This window comes from Natrix helvetica, assembly GCF_964273705.1.
Source record: "Natrix helvetica genome assembly, chromosome: 1".
Taxonomy (NCBI): Eukaryota; Metazoa; Chordata; class Lepidosauria; order Squamata; family Natricidae; genus Natrix; species Natrix helvetica.
Window position 1 is genome coordinate 118,402,481 of NC_138548.1, and position 21,087 is coordinate 118,423,567.

Below are 21,087 nucleotides of genomic sequence, written 5' to 3' on the forward strand. Positions count from 1 at the left end.
ATATTCTTCATTTTTGAGTCTTAAACCTTTTATTCCCTGGTCCTTCCGAATTTCATTTAATAAAATTTCCAAAGTCAATATAAACAGCAAAGGAGAGAGGGGGCATCTCTGTCTGACTCCTTTTTTAATCTCGATCTTCTCTGTTAATTCTCCATTCATCAGAACTTTGGCTGTCTGATTGTTATGAAATCCTTCTATCATTTTTATAAATTTTTCACCAAATTTCATCTCATCCAATATTGTTATTATAAATTTCCAGATTACGTTGTAAAATGCTTTTTGTGCATCAAGGAAAACCAGTACCATTTGTTTTTCTGGATGCGCCTCGTAGTACTCCATTATATCTAGGAGGATTCTCGTATTATTTCTAATGTGTCTGTGGGGTAAAAATCCGTTTTGGTCTGGGTGTATTCATTCATTTAAAACCTGTTTGATTCTTCCTGCCATAATTGCTGCAGATATTTTATAATCAGAGTTTAGTAATGAAATTGGCCTGTAGTTTTGAATTTCTTGTAGGCTGGTTTCTTCTTTTGGGATTAGCGATATTATTGCTTCTGTCCATGATTCCGGTATCTTGGCTTTTCCTAAAACTTCATTAAACATTTCCACCCCTAACTCTTCCAATATTGTTTTATTATATTTGTATAGCTCCACCGGTATTCCATCTGGTCCTGGTGTTTTATTATTTTTCTGGTTTTTCAAGACTAGTTCCACTTCGGATAACGTTATTGGCCTGTTTATCGCCTCCCTTTGCTCTTTTGAGATTGGTGTTATCTTTGCTGTGTTTAAATAATGCTTTATTTTGTTTTCCTCCATACTATCTTGTGCGTATAGTTTTGTGAAGTATTTATGAATAATTTTCTTCTTTTCTTCTGCTTTGTATTGAATTCTTCCCTCATCATCTTTTAATTGATATATCATCCTTATTCTCTTTCATTCTTCAGTCTGTATGCCAGCCATCATCCAGGTTTGTTGGCTTGTTTAAAGTAATTTTGTCTGGCTGCTTTAATTTTCTGCGCTAATTCCTTTTGATTTATTAAGTTGAGCTTATGTTTGATTATCTCTCTTTTTTCTTTTTTAATTTTATTCTTTGGGTCTTTCTGGAGTTCATCTTCGGCTTCCATAAGTTCCTTTTGCATACATTCTTGTTGCTCTTTTTGTTTTCTAGTTTTCCTCGCCATATAGGCAATCGTAAGGCCTCTTGTGTATGCTTTCATAGTGTCCCAGAGATTTTGAATTGAGGTATCTTCTTTTTTATTTATTCTAAAAAAATGTTTTAGTTCTTTCTCCAGCATTTGAGTGTATTCTGTTTCGTTTATAATATTTGAATTCATCATCCATTTTTTTTTCTTCTTTGATCTTTCCATCTTAATTTTATTGGATTGTGATCTGCCCACTCATTTGCTTCTATTTCAATTTCATCTACTTGATTGCATAGACCAGATGAAATCCAAGCCATGTCAATTCTTGATAGTGACTGATGGGGGTTCGAATAAAAGGTATTTTGATTTCTTGTTTTGTGCCTTTCTCTCCAAACATCGTGTATATATTCCATTGCCATCTCAAAAAAGGATTTGGGTAGCATATTTTTTTTCATTTTCTTTTTCTTTTTGCTTTCATAGTCCATTTTTTTATCCACTATTGCATTATAATCCCCAATTAAGCAAATATTTTCATATTCTAATTCGTTTATTTTGTTCTGTAGTTTCCTATAGAATTCCTCTTGTTTCTGATTTGGTGCATATATGACTATTAATAATATCGGTTTTTCTGTTGTCTCTAATTCAATCATTAGTATCCTGCCTTCTTCCTCAGAGTAGACTTCTTTGGAATTTATTTTTTCCTTTATATAGGTTGCTATCCCTCTTTTTTTTCCTGCTAGTGCTGTGTATAATTTCCCTAGTTCTTTGTTTTCCAATAAGTTCTTATGCTCCCTTTTAATATGCACTTCCTGTATGCAGATTATATCTACCTTCAGTTTCTTAAGTTTGTTAAACATCTGCGCTCTTTTTTTTGGTGCGTTCAGTCCATTCAAGTTTGTTGAGATAATTGTTATTTCCTGGTCCATCTTTAGATGGGTTTTTTTTTTGTTGCTTCTAGTTTGTATCTGACTTTTCCCTCTCGCGCCCTCCTTTTCTGCTCTCTCTCTTTCTTGCCTCTGTTCTTCTTTCCTGTTTCTTTCTTTGTCTTCTGAGGTTTCTTCCTCTTGGCCTCGACTTCCACTTTCTAGGTCCTCTTTACTTCCTTGTTCTTCTTCCCTTGTGCAGTATTTCTCATAGAATTCCTGCGCTTCTTCTATATTCTCTATCTTATACCTTTTTCCTTGCCAAGACACCAGTACCCCTTCTGGTATCAACCATCTGTACATTATTCTGTTTTTATTTAACTGGTTTGTTAAAAATTGGTATTGTCTACGTCGTTCATGAATTCTCCGTGGAATCTGTTTAAGCGTGATCAACTCTTTTCCCTGATATGTAATCGTCCCTTCACTGGTTTTTTTGTATACTTCATTTCTGGTTGTTTTTTGGGCAAATCTTACATGCACTTCTCTCGGGAGCCTGTGTCTTCTGGCGTAATTAGTATGCACTCGGTAAGCTTCATCAATATCCCCTCTCAACTCTTGTTCCTTTCTCTGTAAAATTTCAGTGAAGATTTCATTCATTTTTCCTTCAGGTCTTCCTCCTTCTCTTCTGGTATGTTTTGGAATCTAAAATAGAATGTAGCTCTTTCATTTTCAAGTCGAATTATTGATAACTCTAGTTCTTTATTCACTTGTCTATATTCTAGCTCAATTTTTTCCATCTTCTGATCTGTTTGTTCTATTTTTGTTTCGATGTTCTGGATTTTCTGTTCATTGATTGCCAAGACATTCTGTATCTTTTCAATTTTGTCATCCATGGTTTTAATATTTCCTTTCAGTTCTCCCATTTCATTTTTCATTTCTTCATGATTCCTCCTTGTCTCTTCATGATTTGTAGCTGTCACTTCTTGGTTTTTATAAGTGTCTCTTGTATCATTTGAAGCATTAATTGCATACTTTGCATTGTTGGTGCTGGTCCTGTTGTTTCTGCCATCTTTCCGCCTTTCTCCAGTCCCAATGCACTCTCAATTGATTTTTGATTGGAGGAGGGGGGTGTTGCCGAAGTCATATTAGGTGTGGTTTTTTTTAATTAACTTTCCTGAAGTTGCCATTCTTATCCCCCTATTTATCCTTGTCCACAATTACATATAAGTTCTACTTTACTTCTACTTTATCAGCAATATCAATGTTATCAATCTTATCAATAATTATATATCTCAGGATTTAGCAATAATTAACCTTCCTTAATATCACGTTTCAATATCTACACATTCTTATGTATTATTCCATTCTATTTTGATCTTTAATTATCATATATCTTAGAGTTATATATCACACAGTTATCCTATACAAATAGATGTCTCTCAATTGTATCAATTATAAGGGTAATAAGTAATAAGTTTCTCTCTATACATATATATCAGCTTATGTCACCGGTTTCTTCAGACCGCAGGGTTCAAATTTTGATTCACTAGGTGTCACCCTCTGTTCAGTATCACTGTTAGTGTCAATCAGTTAATGCAACAAGTCCAGCGACAAAGGAAAATAAGGGTGGGTGGGTAATGAAGCCCTCTAATCTTCCAAAAGAGCAAGAAGAAAAAAGTCAACAAGTCAACAACCAACCCGAATGTTGAACATTCCTTCTGCACTTTACACGTCTTCTCAACAGTTACTATGTCCTACTCCTGTTATCCATGCTGGGTTTTTGTTCTCCCCTCTGGCCAATTTAGTTCAAGTTATTTACGCTGTCAATTCAAGGTCAGCAATTCTGCTCTTACAGCTTTTAGGCAAAAGTCTGAAAAATCTTCTTCTCAGAGCCTCCTTCTTTCCAGCTCACCCTCTCTGCCAGTTATGCATTGTTTCCCTCTTCTTTGGGTTGTCAATAATAGTAACAGATATTTCAACTGCTTTCTCTCTTTGCTTCCTTCTTATGCGGTCGCCATTGCTCCGGTCCTGACAAAGTGGCAGGATGATTCCTCATCCATTTAGTGGGTTTCTCCTGCCGCTGGGAGGATTTGCCTTATCACCCCAGCGTCTTCAGAGTTTCCCCCTTAATCTGTTGGTCCGTCCAGGATCCACAGCACTCAAAAATGAGCCCAAACGAAGAAGTTAGAGTTAGAGGTCAGGAGAGCTCCCGTTCCTCAACTGCAAGCATGCTGACGTCACCACAGGAAGTCTTCTTTATATATTTAATTTTAATCCCATTTTCCACTCTGCTACTTGACTTTTATCATTAAAACTTGCAGATTTTCTGTATATTCAGCTTCAGGGTAGGGCTATCAGCATAATACAGGCTGTTGATGTTTCTTCCTCCAATGTTAAAACCAGTTGCCCTTCATATGTATTCAGCATATAAGTTGAATATAAGGGTCAAGTACACAGCCTTGTACCCTTTTGCTAACCTGGAGTCAGTCTGTTTTGCCATGTTCTGCCTGTATTGTGGCTTCCTGACTTGTATGTAAGTTTCTCATGAGGACGACGAGATTCCCATTTTTCTGAACACTTTTCAAAAGTCTCACTATACTATATGAAGCAGATATTGACTTTCTTTTTGCTAGTATTTGGCTTTCTTAGTTATTTACAAAGCAATCCATTTATTCTGCTCTTTACTCAGTTTGTGGAGCTACACTTTAAGAAAGGTCCAAAACAGTTGGAACAGGAGCCACAAACAGAGAGTGAGGTGGTTGTTGAAGGAATTGTTAAACTGAACTGTTGAGCCTAGAGAAGAAAAGTCTTAAGTGGTACTGAGTAAACAGGCTTTATGTGGAGGAAGCAAGTGTTGTGTGAGAATGGAACCACAGATTGAGGGAAAAATTGGTGCACGAGGCATTCCACGCCCAAAATTGGGTCGGGGGACCACATGCACCCCTAGTGCTCTGTTTTGGCCTTGGAAGGCCTCCTGCACCAATCTGGAAGCCAAAAGAGGACATGTGGGCACTGTGTAAGCCCCCAAAATGCAATGCGAGCACCCCTCCATGCATACACCCCACTCCCTGCGCATGCACACATGTGTCTCTTGCATGCAGAGCAGAGAGCGGAAGACCAGTTGCCCAAATAATCAATTTGTAATTTTTGAATTAATCATACACAACTTTAACAAGGAGCAAGAAGTTCAGTCATGCAATACTATTCTATATGTCTTCCCTTTTGCAAAGAGAGAAACTGGATCTATATCACATGATTATTTGAAGATGCACATACTTATACACCTTTTCGGTCAGTTGGGAAAACCAGTATCTGGCCTCTGTTAATACGGACTGCAAGTAGGAGCTCACAAAACAAAATACCCCCCCCTCTCTGTCACACACACAACAACAACCTGGATGTAGAAAATAAAAAGATAAGACATAAGTTATGTGTCCATGGGGTCGCAATGGGTTGGACATGACTTCGCAACTAATCACAAAAATTGTCATGGAGCCAGCTTGGTGTAGTGATTACAGCATCAGGCTAAATATTGGGAAATTGTGAATTCAAGTGCTGCCTTGTGCATGATGCTGACTGGATGATCTTAGGCTAATCACTTTATCTCAGCCCTAGGAAGGAAGCAGTGGCAAGTCACTTCTGAAAAACCTTGCCAAGAAAAAATGTCCAAAAGTCCCTGAGAATTGGACATGACTGAACAGAAGAAAAAAATAATATTTTTATCGTAATTTAAAAAATAAGACTGTTTGTGTGGGAGGTGGGGGAGGGTTAGGGTGGAGGGCGGGGCATTATATTTGTATGAATAAATTAGAAGATGGGATTAATGAAACAATGTTATTTTAGGAGAAATTTATATTAAGAGTTATATATGTTAAATTAGCTTAGAAGATGGGATTAATGTGCTATTATTAATCTAAGAGAAATTTATATTGTGTTTGTTGGGAGGAGAGGGGATACAATATGAGTAATTTACTTTAAGATGGGGGGAGGGGAGGGGGCAAAGTATTTGGTATAATATTTTAATGTGAATTTTTGCGGGGGGGGGTGGGGGGGTATAGCATTTGTATGAGATTTACATTGTATGGCGGGGGGGTGAAAAGGGGGAAAATCTTTTTGTATAAAACTCTTTTAATAAAAAAAATAAAAATAAAAAATAAGACTGGACTCAGTCACTATTACACACTTTCAAAGCACATTACCCTATGTTAATCTGAGATATTCAGTTGGTCATCCAAGTAACTTTATCAGTCAGAGTTAAAATTACTGGGAACATATCAACTCTTGTCGCACCAATTTCAGGTGTTTCTCCCTGAAATGATTTGCTATATATATATATATATATATGTGTGTGTGTGTGTGTGTGTGTGTGTGTGTGTGTGTTGTATTTGTACTGATAAATAAATAAAGGGAGACTAGGATAGATCTATTTCGAGCTAATTAGCTCTCATCAGCTAGCCATACCCTTACTGGGATTAGAACCCGGGGTGGATATATCTTAGGCAGGAGTCTTAACCACTAAGCCACGGGTTCTCTTCCTTATCAGTTGAGCCAGGGAAATAAGTATATATTTGTGTTACAACCCCTGGTACATTCCAATGATTCTCTGCCTAACTAATTTTTACTCTGACTGATAAAGATGCTTGGCTTAGCAATGAAACATCTCAGATTAACAAAGTTTTTCCAGTTCCATGTTCCAGTTCCACCTGTCATCTATTGCTCCAGACTTTACTTGAAGCCAAAATCATTTTCTAATAATTATAGTTTAGAATTAATCATAACCCTTCAGAGCTAATTTCTGAAATAGTGCAAGAGTTTCAAAATATTTGATTATTATCTTTCTTCTCTTGGTCAAGCACCTCCTGGGAATTATGTCTGTCATGCGTTGAATTGGAGAGAAGAAAGATAAGAAGCAAATATAAGCACTCAGCCTAAACATGTTTCTTCCAGGTTGACTTTAAATTGGTTCTTTATTATAATATTTTCCCCTTTTTTTCTTTATGTTTTGGCTTTAGGATCCTTTTACAGCCTTTCACCTTGACAAGACCCTAGTAAGGAAGCACATGGCATCACTTTTGATTGGGGAATTGGCACCTGATCAGCCCAGCTTTGAACCCAGTAAAAATGTAAGTTGGGAGACAGAAAATTGAGGTAGTGGCTTATGGTGTTAAACTGCAAACCCTTAGTTATTATTGGGTTGACTCAATGATCGCTTTTGTCATTAAAACTGATCTGCTATTAAGGTCAACAGAAGAGATTTTTTTAAAACAAAGTTTTATTGGTTTTTTTGAAAAATAGCAAGGAAAAGGGTGGTGGAAAGGTTATAAATTTTGGCAGTTGCGAAGTGCGGTAGGTGCCCCCTCCCTCCATACTCATAGTATACATTAACACAAAATTCATTACTAAATAGCAATATATAGTCAGCATATAAATTCAATTAATAATTTCGGTCAATTAATGTCAAGCAAATTTTCTTGTTCATTTTTGAGATCTGAGTTTTCTTGGTATTGCCCCATCTCCCCTTGCCAGCAGAGCTCCGGCCCCTCCCGTGTCCTGTATGTCTGTTGTAGGGTCATCTGGTTTATCTAGGAGTGCTTTATTTTTTTCCATAAAGGCCTGCGCCTTTAAGGGTGTATTAATTCTAACTCTTGTGTCCTCCCAGAATATTAGCATACCTTCAGGCATCAACCATCTGAACCACACCCCCTTCTGGTATAATTTCTTCGCTAATTGCGAATAGCTTTTTCTTTTCTCCCTCACTTTCTTGGGGATCTGTTTCAGAATGGTTATTTCCCTATCTTGATATTTCAAAGCTTGCCCCCTTTGTGCACTCAGAATTTCATCTCTTGTGGCTTTTCTAAGAAATTTAATGTGAACCTCCCTGGGTACATTGTGTGTTCTGGCATATGCTGAGTTCATCCTATAAACCAAATCTAGTTCCCACCCCATCTGTTGTTTCTCTTTCTGGATATATTCGGCCAAAATGTTTGTCATGATGTCCCTTATATCTTCATCATCTGTCTCTACCACATTTTGAAATCTAAGGTAGAAGGACATTCTCTCAAATTCTATTTTCATCTGTTGGGTCTCAAGTTCTTTGTTCCCCTTCTGCACCCCTTCCATCCCCTCCCTCATCTCAGCCGCTCCCCCCTCCAAAAGATCCAGTCTCTGTGAGTTCTTGTTAATTTGGGCCTGGTTCTCTTTAATTTCTTCTTTCATCTCTTTTAATTGTCTTTTTATTTCCTCTTGTCCCTGTAGAAGTTGTTGAAACATTTGTTGAAATTCAGTCTCTGTGGTTCTAGGTTGCATCAAAGCTGTTCTCGTTGATTGTGTTCTGGGACTGGATGCTGTAGATGTCGGGGCAGAGGCAGCAAAGCCAGGCTTCCCAGGAGGTGGTTTTTTACGTGACATTGTTTGTGAAATAAAGAGTTCAGTCAATGCAGAGAATGATCAGTCAGAGGAGTAGAGCAGCCAGGAGAGTCCAGGGGATAAAAGGTCCAGGCAGAAGGTGGTTTTTCTAGTTACACTGGCAATAAGGTAAAGTTTTTCACACCAGGGAGCCCAAGGAATGACAATCCACAAGAGCTTTGTCTGAGTAGCACGGAGACAAAGACCGGAAGCCTGAAGTTTTAAAGGTGGAGTCAATTTTCACAGTTCATAAAGACAACGGAAGTGTGCCATCTTGCCCTGCCAGCTTCGGGTTTAGAGGCATAACAAAGTCTTCAAAGTTCCAAAGCTTCCAGATCCTCATTATGTTATAAGATTAAGTCCAGAATTCGCTTTTAGTAAGAGTGTGGCATCATTAGTTGGCTCTCTCCCTCCACCTCCCTCTAGGGCTGAGAGCAAAATTGTTTCCAGCCGCCTGTCTGAGGGGGGGGAATCCCCCTCGCTCCAGCCGCGCTTCTCTAAGCCAAGCTGAAAAAAAAGTTTTTAAACTGCTGGCAATTTCTCCAAGTTAAGAAAGGGAATGGAAGGGAGTTTTCGCCTCACCGCACCGCATCCGCGTCCTTCTGCTCGTTTATTCTCCCAACAGCCTCACAGCGAAGATGCCGGAGCGTCTCCCCATCATGCTCCCCAGTGCCTGGAGCGAGGCAGGGGGGGGCCCAACCGGCCGCCGCTGATCCAGGGGATCCCTTGCGGTGCCGCCCCTCAAGCAGGAGCCTCTACGGGGTGTCCTGTTCCCCCCAAGGAGTGGCGAGCCCACCGGGAAAGCGCGGGGCGAGCAAAGCTTGCCCGTTGCCGTCAGCTGCCGGAACCGGAAGTGAATGCACATGGCATCACTTTTGATTGGGGAATTGGCACCTGATCAGCCCAGCTTTGAACCCAGCAAAAATGTAAGTTGGGAGACAGAAAATTGAGGTAGTGGCTTATGGTGTTAATCTGCAAACCCTTAATTATTATTGGGTTGACTCAAAGATCGCTTTTGTCATTAAAACTGATCTGCTATTAAGGTTAACAGAAGTGATTTTATCAGGTGCTCCTCAATCTTTCTGCATTGTCTCTTGGCATTTCTAAAAACAGTAAAAGTCCGTTTCCTTCCGCCGACTTTAAATTATGAAGTGATCTTAATATCTGCCATTTCATTCCCTTCCACTTTCCACCTCATTGCCCTGAAGCCGCACTTGATTCTTCCCAAATGTATCGGGAGGATGTCTTCACTATCACTCACGCTTGGCCTCCTCTCATCTCCCTGTCTGCTTCCACTAAGCAAGCAAGATTCTAATACACAGTGAGAGTAACATGGAGATAGCCCTGTTTGCTTCTTTAGGCTCCACAGATTCAAATTGAGTCCAAACAACCCCTCCCCCCATGATGACGCTTCTGTCATCTCAACAAGACATATCTAGTTGGTGTCCAATGTAGAGTGAATGTACTCAGTTTTACCCTTTTCATCCTCCAGATGTAGAGCAACCTCATTTTATGTCCCATCAGATGATTTTTCATCTGATTCTGCCAAACAAGATCCAAGGTATTTCTAAAAGTGTAGTTGCTATCAGATTGGGCAAGTAAACTCAGTTCTTTTGGGCTGCCTTCCTCAGCCTCCGCCTAATTAATCCCAGCCTGTTTTCTTAAGATTAACAAGCAGGTGATTACAATGCAGCCTCAGAGAGTCTGGAGAAAATGGTTTATCTGGATCCTTTTCAGTCAGGTTTCAGGCATGGGCAGAGCCCTGAAATAGAATTGATCATGCTTGTGAATGTCCTGTGGTGGGACTTCTGGCCAATAGATTTCTAATGATGTAACCTGCTGAAAATTATTGAGTGGGCAGCTGTATAAAGTGATTAAAGTAGGTAAATAGAGCCCCATTGAGTTCCATAAATATTTAATCAGAAATAATAATTAATATTAATTCATAATATTAATTGCGTATTTTATAATTGTAATAAAATACTACATTTAAGTAAATGAAATTGAAATATAGTACAAATATATTCTAAAAATGAATGTCATGTGCCAATAGTTTACAATAAATATACAAATAAAAATAGTACTGAATAACACAACAGTCAGTGGTTTGTTTAAACTAGTAATTCTCCAATCATAGATTAGTATGTACATTAGAGGAATATATAAATTGGTGCTGCCTTGTGGACACTCAATAAAGCCATACATTACCAAACTATACCAAGCTATACCATGAAATCATATATATATATATCTCCCACCCCCTCTTTCTGTTTCCCCATTAGTGCTTTTTGCCAAGATTATTAAATACAGATGGGCATTGATTTCTAGTGTCCCAAACATGAGCTCTAAGTTGTCTAGCAGTCACTAAGTAGAAAAATAGTTTATTTATGCAACCATTTTTCATTTGTTTTCTTCCACTTTTAATGTTTTTGAAAGAGTATTAAAAGTTTGGAAGGAAAGGATATTTGGAGGGCAATTCCACCAAGAGTTCTTGATGTTAACTGTTGATGCCACTGGCTAGCTATGCTGTATCCATAAAGTCAAAACTCCTGCAAATTTTCTGAATTTTGGCCCATAGCAATTATTAATAGAAGATTTTCGGGAACTGCTGTCCAATGTTAAAAAGATGGGACTCTTCAAGCCAAACCAATCGTTCTTTTTCCTGATGCTTCTGCATATTTTACTACTGGATGCTGCTGGCTGGTTTGTTTTGTGGTATTTTGGACTATCTATGACATCTTTTCTTATTGCCACAGTGTTGATGACCTTTGCTCAGGTAATATTCTTGCCTTTATTTTTAGGTAAAATTGCATTTTCCGCTAGTTTGTCTTCCTACAGCAGACTGTCTTTCAACCAAATTAAAATAATTTCTTTATAAAGAAAATAACACATATTCAATTGTCATGCGCCTTCAGAAGGTTGCATTCAATTACTTGGAGGAATAAGGGTTGAAGGAGACTAAGCAATTCAGTTAGATAAAAAGCTGCTTCTGCTTTGCCCAACAGATGATTCTGTAGAAAGGAAGAGACTTGGCAGCCATTTATCTTAGAAGACCTGCAAGGTCCTTTTAAATTCTATGTTCTATGATGCCATGTCATCTTATATCTCAACCCTCCCATTCTGAAGGACAGTAAGTAATGAAACTAGAATACAGCATTAAAAAGCAGCCATGTCTCCTCACCGTCTATCACAAAATGTCAGATACGTTTGGGGAAGATATTTGTGGTTATATTGTAGAATTGGTTTCTTGTGCCTATCCTGTTTGGAATGCTTCTCTGGGTGGCTGCCCCTTTGATTGAATAAAAAAATCCTAGAATGAATGAATCTTTATTTTTTCTATCCCAGCAGTTCTTGCATAGCTATTACCATTGGATATAAGTTGTAGGAGTGACACAAAAGGTAGTCCTTCTGTGGCGAATCACCCTTTTCTTTTAGTCTCAAGCAGGCTGGCTACAACATGATTTGGGACATCTTTCAGTCTTCAGTAATCCAAAATGGAACCACCATTTTCATGAATTTGTAATGTGCCATTTAAAGGTAAGTAAGGTATATTATTCTTAGAATGTTCTGCGGAATTGAAGGGAAAGAATATGGAATATTACAAATATACATGAAAAAATAAATATCAAATGTGTTGTGTTATTTATAAAAGAGGTGCCACATGGGCTTCTCATTTTCGCATTCCCTCTCAAAGAACACAGAGAGTTTTCTTATGTTAAATCATACCACTTGTTTGTCTATCATTATTAACTGCAGACCAAGAGTGGAATTTCACTTATAATAAACAAGATGAATGCGCAAATTAACCAAAAGCCAATCCCAATTTAAGATCCGAAGGTGGCAAGACTTGATTCATATAGGAGATCTGAGATCAAGATCATGTTAAATAAATTCTAGAAAGTTGTGTTTTTGACTCGAATGGGAAAGCATCAAAATGTCTATAACCGTTTCATTTGGGGTACAGAATAAAATGAAAATAACATAGTAGATACCTTTGAGGGTATCAACACCAGGCATGAGATCCTCTTACCTCTGCTACTGGTTTTGAACTGGGAGTGTGTGCTTGTGCACGGCATGTCTGCATATGTGCAGAACCTCTGTGCATGCGCAGAGTGTCTGTGATGATGTCTGGGCAGGTGGACGGAGCCTCCTGCTACTGCTTCGCCCAAATGGGGGCGAACTAGCAGAATGCCATCTCTGATCAACACTGCAAAGTTTGGATGAGTACGTAGAATGAAAGAGTTCTATAGAATTCTGATATAAATGTTGAAATATTCCTCTTCTACTGTTTTAAGGCAGCAATAATAAGAATGAAAAAAGAGTAGCGCCGTCTCTTAGTTGTCCAACAAAGAGTCTATAGAGCAGTCATACTGAAGTAAAACAGAAAACATTCCAATCAAATTTAACTAGAAAAAGCAGGTTGTGTGCTATTGTGACTACTTTTTTTAAAGACTGAAGAATGTTTCTATATGAGAAAGAGAGGCAAAGTTGGGGGAGGCAGAGTCAAGAGAGGAATCATCCTGAAGTTATGTCCCCACAAGCAGTCCAAGTCCAGCTGTCCTTGAATTCCATTAACTCTTGTCCAGTGCCAATTTAGTGTGGACCATAGGGTCAATATGGCATGGAAAAAACAATGCTTTAAAAGTAGACATTCCTTTCCGCACGTTTATAACTAACGTAATTGGTTTCAGAGGTACCAGAGTTTTGTATATTTAAATCCTAATACTGTCCATCCAACCAAAAGTGCTGTATATGTATATTCCAAGGTTGCCTAATTTGGAAAATTTACTCTAATTATTAGCTTTCAGTATTTAATACATTTTGATGTATACAGTAGTGATCTCTGAAGAAACATCCCTCCAACAATTTTATTTATATTACATGTTGTATCCTTTGGTGTACATACATACATACATACGTACATGTCAAATATTTAATCGATTCAGTGCAAATATGGAATTGATATTTAGTGATGGGTAACCCAATTTTTACCTATTAGTATCAATTCTGATTTGGACAATAGAATATCTGTTATTTTGCATCAATACTAAAGCAGCAGTATGAGGTTTCGAAAAAAAACAAAAGAATGTGGGCATTTGTATTCAACTGAGTTATGTAGTAGTCCATAGATATTTCTCTGTTGTCTAATAACACAAACCAAAAATCATTAAATATCAGTAATTACATTGATTATTAAATATTGATTGAAGTTAATTAATGCTGACTTTAAAAAGCAAGGGTGAAACTGGACATCCATGTCTAGTTTCTCTAAAAGTGGGAGAAAATGTCATTAAATTTTACTTTAATAGTAAATATAATATTCTTAATCCATTTTATGAATTCCAAGGGATTTTCAAATCTATTTAATACTAGCTGATAACTCGGAGTTCCCTGGGTATTTATTTACAACCAATACCCCTTACCAGAGGAAGCCTCCTTATGGAGTACTGTGAAGTTGTTACCATGGCAACTGCACTGTGCTGTACAGTAGATGCCATTTTAAGGCACAACAGACTGTATCTTAATAGAACTTGAATCCCAAATGCACACTACCACTTTCAAAAGTACTGTGATTTGACACTATCGATATAATTCATTCCTTTTCATTTCAGCAGCCCAGGCGTTCCAGAGTGATGCTGGAATACACACACAGAGACACAGACACACACACACTAAGGGGGTGTTGGGGTGTCTTACTTTCCAGACAGAAAGTCATCTGTATATTAAGTTTGGTTGAAATTGCTAAAGGCATTCCAGAGTTATGCTGGAACATACACACACAGCCATAAAGGTAGGTAGGTAGGTAGGTAGGTAGGTAGGTAGGTAGGTAGGTAGGTAGGTAGGTAGGTGGGTGGGTGGGTGGGTGGGTGGGTGGGTGGATGGATGGATGGATGGATGGATGGATGGATAGATGGACGGACGGACGGACAGTCAGACAGACAGACAGACACATAATGAACATGAATTATTTGTGTATTTTATCAAAAGCTTTTCAACATCTAATAATGAGATTACAAGTTGACCTTTATTTTAAGTCTATTATATCTACAGTAAACCCTATATCATCTAATGCATGCCTAATTTTTTTTATAAAAGTTTATTTATTTTTCTTTAAAAAAAGACAAAACAACACATACAGCACAAGAGCAGGGAAGTAAAAAAAAACACAATTTCATCAAGCATGTTGTTTGGTTACAAGTTTTTGTGCAATGGTTTTTACAATTAAGGATACGGTCACTTATTATCCATTAAACATAGTTAAATATTTCATTGAGCATTGTATGTTCAAATTGCCATTAGTGTTCTTTCTTTTGTGACAACCCTTGTTTCTTTACCTCTATAATTATATACTAGGTAACAATAAGTCTTTATAAAATTATATCACCATTCTCTCAAAGATAAAAATAAAGATTAAGTCAAAGAAAAAAGAAACTCATTACTTCATATAAGACATTTCTACTTTCCATTAGCCTTAGAATTTCCAATCATCCTCAACTCCAAATTTAATTTTCCATTATTATTTGTCAATCCATGTAGTCATTAAATATTTCAGTCTATATTTCTATCCATTATTCATTACATCATCATTATTCCATTTTATATTATAAGATAGTCACCAGCTACAATCATACCTAACAATTTAAATCATCTCACTCTTATACATTAAATACATTATTATTCTTATCTAGTATAAGTAAATAGTCTGTTTCATAGTGAAAGCTTAACATGTATAGAAAGAGAAAAAAGAAAAAGAGATTTTTTCAAAACATTAGGTATAGCTTTCTATTATTATTAATGAGATAGGATAAAGGAAAAAAAAAGATTCATTTCCAGATTTTTTTATCCAGCCATTGATAAAACAAGTCCCATAATTTATAGAATTGCTCATCCTCTAGTTCTCTAATTTCAAATGTAAGTTTACTCATTTCAGCACAGTCCATTATTTTCCGAACAATTTCTTCCTCTGTTGGTAATTTCTCATTTTTCCAGTTTTTAGCAAATACAATTCTAGCAGCTGTTAACACATTTATGATCAAACATTTCAAGCCTTTATTGTATATTTCTGGTATTATTCCCAATAAAAAAGTTCTGGTTTCAAGTCTATATGTTTATGTATCATTTTCTCCAACCACATGTGTATTTTAGTCCAATATCTTTTAGCTTCAGGACAGGTCCACCACAATGTGCCCGGCGTATGTTGACATTTCCAGCATTTTTCAGACTTATTCTTCGACATTCTTGCTATTCTCGATGGGGATAAGTGCCACCTATAAAACATCTTATACAAATTTTCTTTATATGCAATTGACATTGTCATTTTATAATTTTGAGTCCACAATTTTTGCCATTTTTCTAGGTCAATCCCATATCCAAAGTTTTTTCCCCAAGCTAGCATAGTTCCTTTCACCTGTTCTTCATATAATTTCACCTCTAATAAATAATCATAAAAATTTTAATTAATTTTTCATCATTACCTGTTAAGATTTTAATTTCCCCTTCTTTTTTTAAAAGTGACTTCACTAGAGCCTTTTTTTTTACTTTATTCCTTTTAATGCCTAAAAGATTTTTTTTCTTTTTTCGCTGAGCTTAACTTTCTCTTTTACTAAAGGCAGCGCTTCGAGGGGCTAGGGACTGGATACATTTTAACACTGTTATTTTAACACTGCTATCTAGCGGACTTTGAAACATTGTTGCCAATTCCTACTGCTGGGACTATTTTGAGAAAAAAACATCTATCCAAGGTCGAGACCTGATAAGAAGCAAGGAACACAGCTGTTTATAGCAGGCTGTTTCTTGTGGAGCTGTAAGGTCTGGAAACTTATCTTGGAAGACTTATAAGAGAAAACTGGAGTGACTTTGGAAATTACATTAAGTGTCTATACTATTTTGCTGGGGATGTGATGATTTTTTCTTTTTCCTGGTTGGTGCGTGTGCTGTTTGTCTCTTTTTTTCCTGAAGTCCTGGAGCCTGGAAGCACTGAATAATTTTTTTTTCTCTTGGTCCGTAATTTTTTCTTTTTCCGTTTTTTTTCCTTTTTTCTTTTTTGAAATAACAGAGATACAATTTTGTCTCTCTCTCCTCCCACTCCCTTTATTTACCCTTATCTTTCTTATACGGGTTGTCTTTTTTTCCCTTTCTCTCATTTTCTCTTTTTGCCCCTCTCCTCCTTCTACCTCTCTTTTATATCCTTTATTAAATCTTGCTTTCTCCCCTTATTACTTTTATCTAACTACCATACACTCTTTTCCCCTTTTTCCTCCTCCCTTCCTCTTTTCTTCTTCCTATCTTCTTTTTCTCCTAGTGTTAATTGCAATTGGACTGAACCACAAAACGAAGAAGAAGAAGAAGAGAGAATAAAATAACAAGATGAGTAGAAAGCCAACACCAGTGGGCTCTACAACAACAACTCCTGCTTCTTCACCGGCAGGAGGACAAAGATCAATACAATCTATGATTCAACAGAAAAAAGAGAAGACCATATCTTTAGATTCAATTATGCAATCAATACAGAAACTACAAACAAGCACTGATGAAAAATTGGATACACTTATAAAAAGAACAGGCAATATGGAAATGAAGATGGAGAACATAGAAAAAAAACAGATGAAGCAGAGAGAAATATAAAAGATATACAACAGTGGGTCAAAAAACAAGAAGATGTTATGCAAAAAATTGCTGAAAGAGAGAAGCAGAGAGAGAAGAGGGATGAAGAATTTGATTCCAGATTGAGTGAAGTGGAAACAGAAAGCAGTGCAATAATTGGATTGGAGATGGAGCGCTCTGAATATTTTCTGAGGTTTCAAAATATAGTAGAAGAAAAGGGTGAAAATCTGCCACAAATAATATCTGAAATTCTCATAGAAATATCAGGGATACCTGAGGAGAAGATAATGGACGGGATAGATGAGACATTTCGAGTTAATACAAGATATGCAACGAGGAACTCCTCCCAAGGGAGGTCCATGTAAGATTTACGAAAAAAGCACTAAAACTACAAATCCTGCAAAATACAAGAGATAAAAAACTGGAATACAAAGGCAAGGAGATTGCAATTCTAAAACAAATACCAAGAAGGGTGAGAGAGAGAAAAGAAGAAAATACCAATTTTTGACTACAGTTTTACTTAAAATAGGAGTTAACTATAGATGGTTGATTCCGGAAGGCCTCATGTTTGTATGGAAAGGACAGAGATACAGAATTGATACAATTGAGAAGGCAGAAGCTTTCTACACAGAACATTTGAGAGGAAAGGCAGAGAAGCCTGGAAATGAAGACCTACCAGTGCAACTGCTGGATTTACCCGTAATCGAAATTGAGAGGACAGAGGGTGCTGTAGGTGGAATTGACATTGAAGAAGGTGCTGTTGGGGGTGTAGAGATCAGAGCACAATGGGAACCAAGATCAACTAGAGCTATAAACCCTATATATAAAACATAAGGATGGAAGGAATAAAATTACTCTCAATTAATATAAATGGACTTAATTCGCCATATAAATGAAACAAAATATTTCACAAATTAGGAAAATTGAAATTAGACATAATTTGCCTACAAGAAGTACATATCCAGCAAAGAAACAGTCATCTATTAGTACAACCAAAGCTGGGAAAAAATTTTACTTCGTTAGCGGATTGTAAACAAAGAGGTGTGACTTTTTACATTAAAGATAAAATCCCTGCAAAATAAATCTATACAGACGAAGATGGAAGAATTTTTTTTTTTGAAAAAAAATTTATTGGTTTTTTTAACATTTATAGGGGAAAAGGTAAATGGAAAGGTATACAAATTTTGGCAGTTCCAAAGTGTGGCAGGCGCCCCCCCCTCCAAACTCATAGAATACATCTAGGTATAAAACATTGATACATAATCATATATAATCAGCATGTTAGTTCTGTTAATATTTTCCATCAGTTTACACATTGTAGTATATGTTCAACATATAATTCCATTACTACTTTCGGTCATTTTATAATATGAAATTTTCTTGTTTATTTTTGTGATCTGAGCTTTCTTGGTATTGCCCCTTCTCCCCCCGCTGGCAGAGCTCCGGCCCCTCCCGTGTCCTGCATATCCGTAGTAGGATCTTCTGTTTTTTGTAGGTTTATTTTGTTTTTTTCCATAAAGGCCTGTGCCTCTATGGGTGTGTTAATTCTAATTCTTGTCTCCTCCCAGAATATCAGCATACCTTCAGGCATCAACCATCTAAACCACACCCCCTTCTGGTATAATTTATTCGCCAATTGCGAATAACTTTTCCTTTTTTCCCTAATTTTCTTGGGGATCTGCTTCAGGATGGTTATCTCCCTGTCATGGTATGTTAGTGCCTGCCCCCTTTGCACACCCAGAATTTCATCTCTTGTGCTTTTTCTAAGGAATTTAATATGAACCTCCCTGGGTACATTGTGTGTTCTAGCATAAGCTGAATTCACTCTGTAAACCAGATCTATCTCCCATTCCATCTGTTGTTTCTCTTTGTGTATGTATTCAGCCAAGATGTTGGTCATAATGTCCCTTATATTTTCCCCATCTACTTCTATGACATTTTGAAATCTAAGATAAAGGGACATTCTCTCAAATTCTGTTTTCATTTGCTGAGTATCAAGTTCTTTGTTTCCCTTCTGCACTGCTTCTACCCCCCCTCACCTCCGCCACCCCCCCCTCCACAAGGTCCAGTCTCTGTGAATTCTTGTAAATTTGGACTTGGTTTTCTTTGATTTCTTCCTTCATTTCCTTTAATTGTTTCTTAATTTCTTCCTGGCCCTGTATAAGTTGCTGTAGCATTTGTTGCAAATCCATCTCTGTACTCTTAGGTTGCATCAGTTCTGTGATCTTTGATTGTGTGGCAGGACTGGATGTTGCAGATGTCGGGGCAGAAGTAGCAAAGCCAGGTTTTCCAGGAGGTGGTCTTTTAGGAGACATAGTTTATAAAGTAGAGAGATCAGTCAGTATGGAGAATGGACAGCTGGAGAAGTAGAGCAGACAGATGAGTCCAGGAGATAGAAGATCCAAGCAGAAGGGAGTTTCTTTAGTCAGTCTGGCAATAGAGAGGAATTTTCCCCCCAGAGAGTTCAAAAAATAACAATCCACAAGAGATTCCTCTGGGTGACACGGAGACAAAGACCGGAAGCCTGAATTTTAAAGGTGGAGTCAGGTTTCACAGTTCATGAAGACAACGGAAGTGTGCCATCTTGCCCTGCCAGCTTTGGGCTCAGAGGCATAATAATAAAGTTTTAAAAGTTCACAAAGTTCTCAGGTCATCAGTAAGTTATGGAGCTAAATCTAGTGAAAAATCACTTTTACAGGGGTGAGGCATCATTGGTTGGCTCTCCCCCCTCCTCCTTTCCCTGGGGGTGTGAGCAGAATTTTTCGAAGCCGCTTGTCCAAGGGGGGGGGAATCCCCCTCCCTCCAGCCGCGCCTCCAAGGAAATCCGAAAGTTTCACGTTTTAAATTGCTGAAAGGTCCATCAAGTCAAAAAAAGAGGGAATGAAGGGGGAAAGCGCCTCACCACACCGCCGTTGCTTCCTTCTATTTTTACATCGTCCGATCAGCCTGTTGCGAAGACGCACGCGTGCCCTCCGAGACTGCTCCCCGATGCCTGGAGCAAAGCGGAGAGCCCCCACCAGCCGCCGCCGATGCCAGGGTCCCCTGCGAAGCCGCTCCTTCGGCAGGACGCCTCTCCGGGGCGTCCTGTGCCCCCCAAGAAGCGGGGAAGCCCACCGGGGAGCCGGAGCGGGCAAAGGACTTCCCCGTCGCCGTCAGCCGCCGGAACCGGAAGTCGAAGATGGAAGAATTTTAATGGTGGAGATAATGGACAATGCTAGGAAAATACTGCTAATTGGAATTTACACACCTAATGAAAAACAAGATGACTTTTATAAAAAAATCCACAAGAAAATTTCTGATCTAGACTATGTTGACATTTGCATGATGGGAAACTTCAATGGTATTGTAGACCAGAACTTGGACTATAAAACCCACAAAACAACAAAACTAAATAGAAAAATACTCCCAAAGTCCTTCTTCAGGATGATGGATGAAATAAACCTAAAAGACATTTGGAGAGAAAGGAACCCCACTAAAAAACAATACACCTTCTATTCAAATAGACACTCATCGCTCTCTAGAATTGACATGATTTGGGCCTCAACGGGCATATCCAGCAGCGCACTAGACGTGGAGATTGAGTCAAACACCTGGGCGGATCACAATCCAATGGCAATAGGTTGGAGACAACAAAGAATAAGATCTAGATGGACACTAAATAACATGATATTGAAAGAGAAAGAATTTGTAAAGAAAATGGAAAAAGAATTGACTTTCTTCTTTAAAGAAAACAAAAAAGAAGACACATCCTTACAGAATCTCTGGGATACAATGAAGGCCTTTTCTAGAGGTTTGATAATAGACTATGCAAGAAAGAGAAACTTAAAGAAAAGACAAGTGTCTAAGGATCTAGAAAAAGATTACAGCACACTGGAAAAAGAACTACAGAAACTTCCACAAAAGAAAGAGATTAAAATAAAGATGGATACAATAAAACACAAACTGGACCTACTGGAAAAGGAGGACTTGGCTCAAAAAATCAGAGGCGCTAAACAGAACTATTTTGAAAATGCAAATAAACCAGGCAGATGGCTGGCATATAAACTGAGAAAAGAAAGAGAGATCAAGAAAAT

The 21,087-nt window shown here is 37.8% G+C and overlaps 1 protein-coding gene and 1 pseudogene across 2 annotated transcripts in view; both read left to right on the forward strand.

Annotated features, from left to right (window-relative positions):
• The window catches only part of LOC309382952 (acyl-CoA (8-3)-desaturase-like), a 61,361-nt pseudogene that overhangs the window by 22,220 nt on the left and 18,054 nt on the right, over positions 1-21,087 (forward strand). The window lies entirely within an intron of this gene.
• The window catches only part of LOC309384100 (acyl-CoA (8-3)-desaturase-like), a gene marked incomplete at both ends in the record, with an annotated part of 28,217 nt that overhangs the window by 2,664 nt on the left and 4,466 nt on the right, over positions 1-21,087 (forward strand). The window contains 3 exons of the mRNA XM_081937288.1: positions 7,018-7,128; positions 10,989-11,186; positions 11,846-11,947. Of these exons, the coding sequence (XP_081793414.1) occupies positions 7,018-7,128; positions 10,989-11,186; positions 11,846-11,947 (411 nt within the window). The remainder of the gene's footprint in view (positions 1-7,017; positions 7,129-10,988; positions 11,187-11,845; positions 11,948-21,087) is intronic.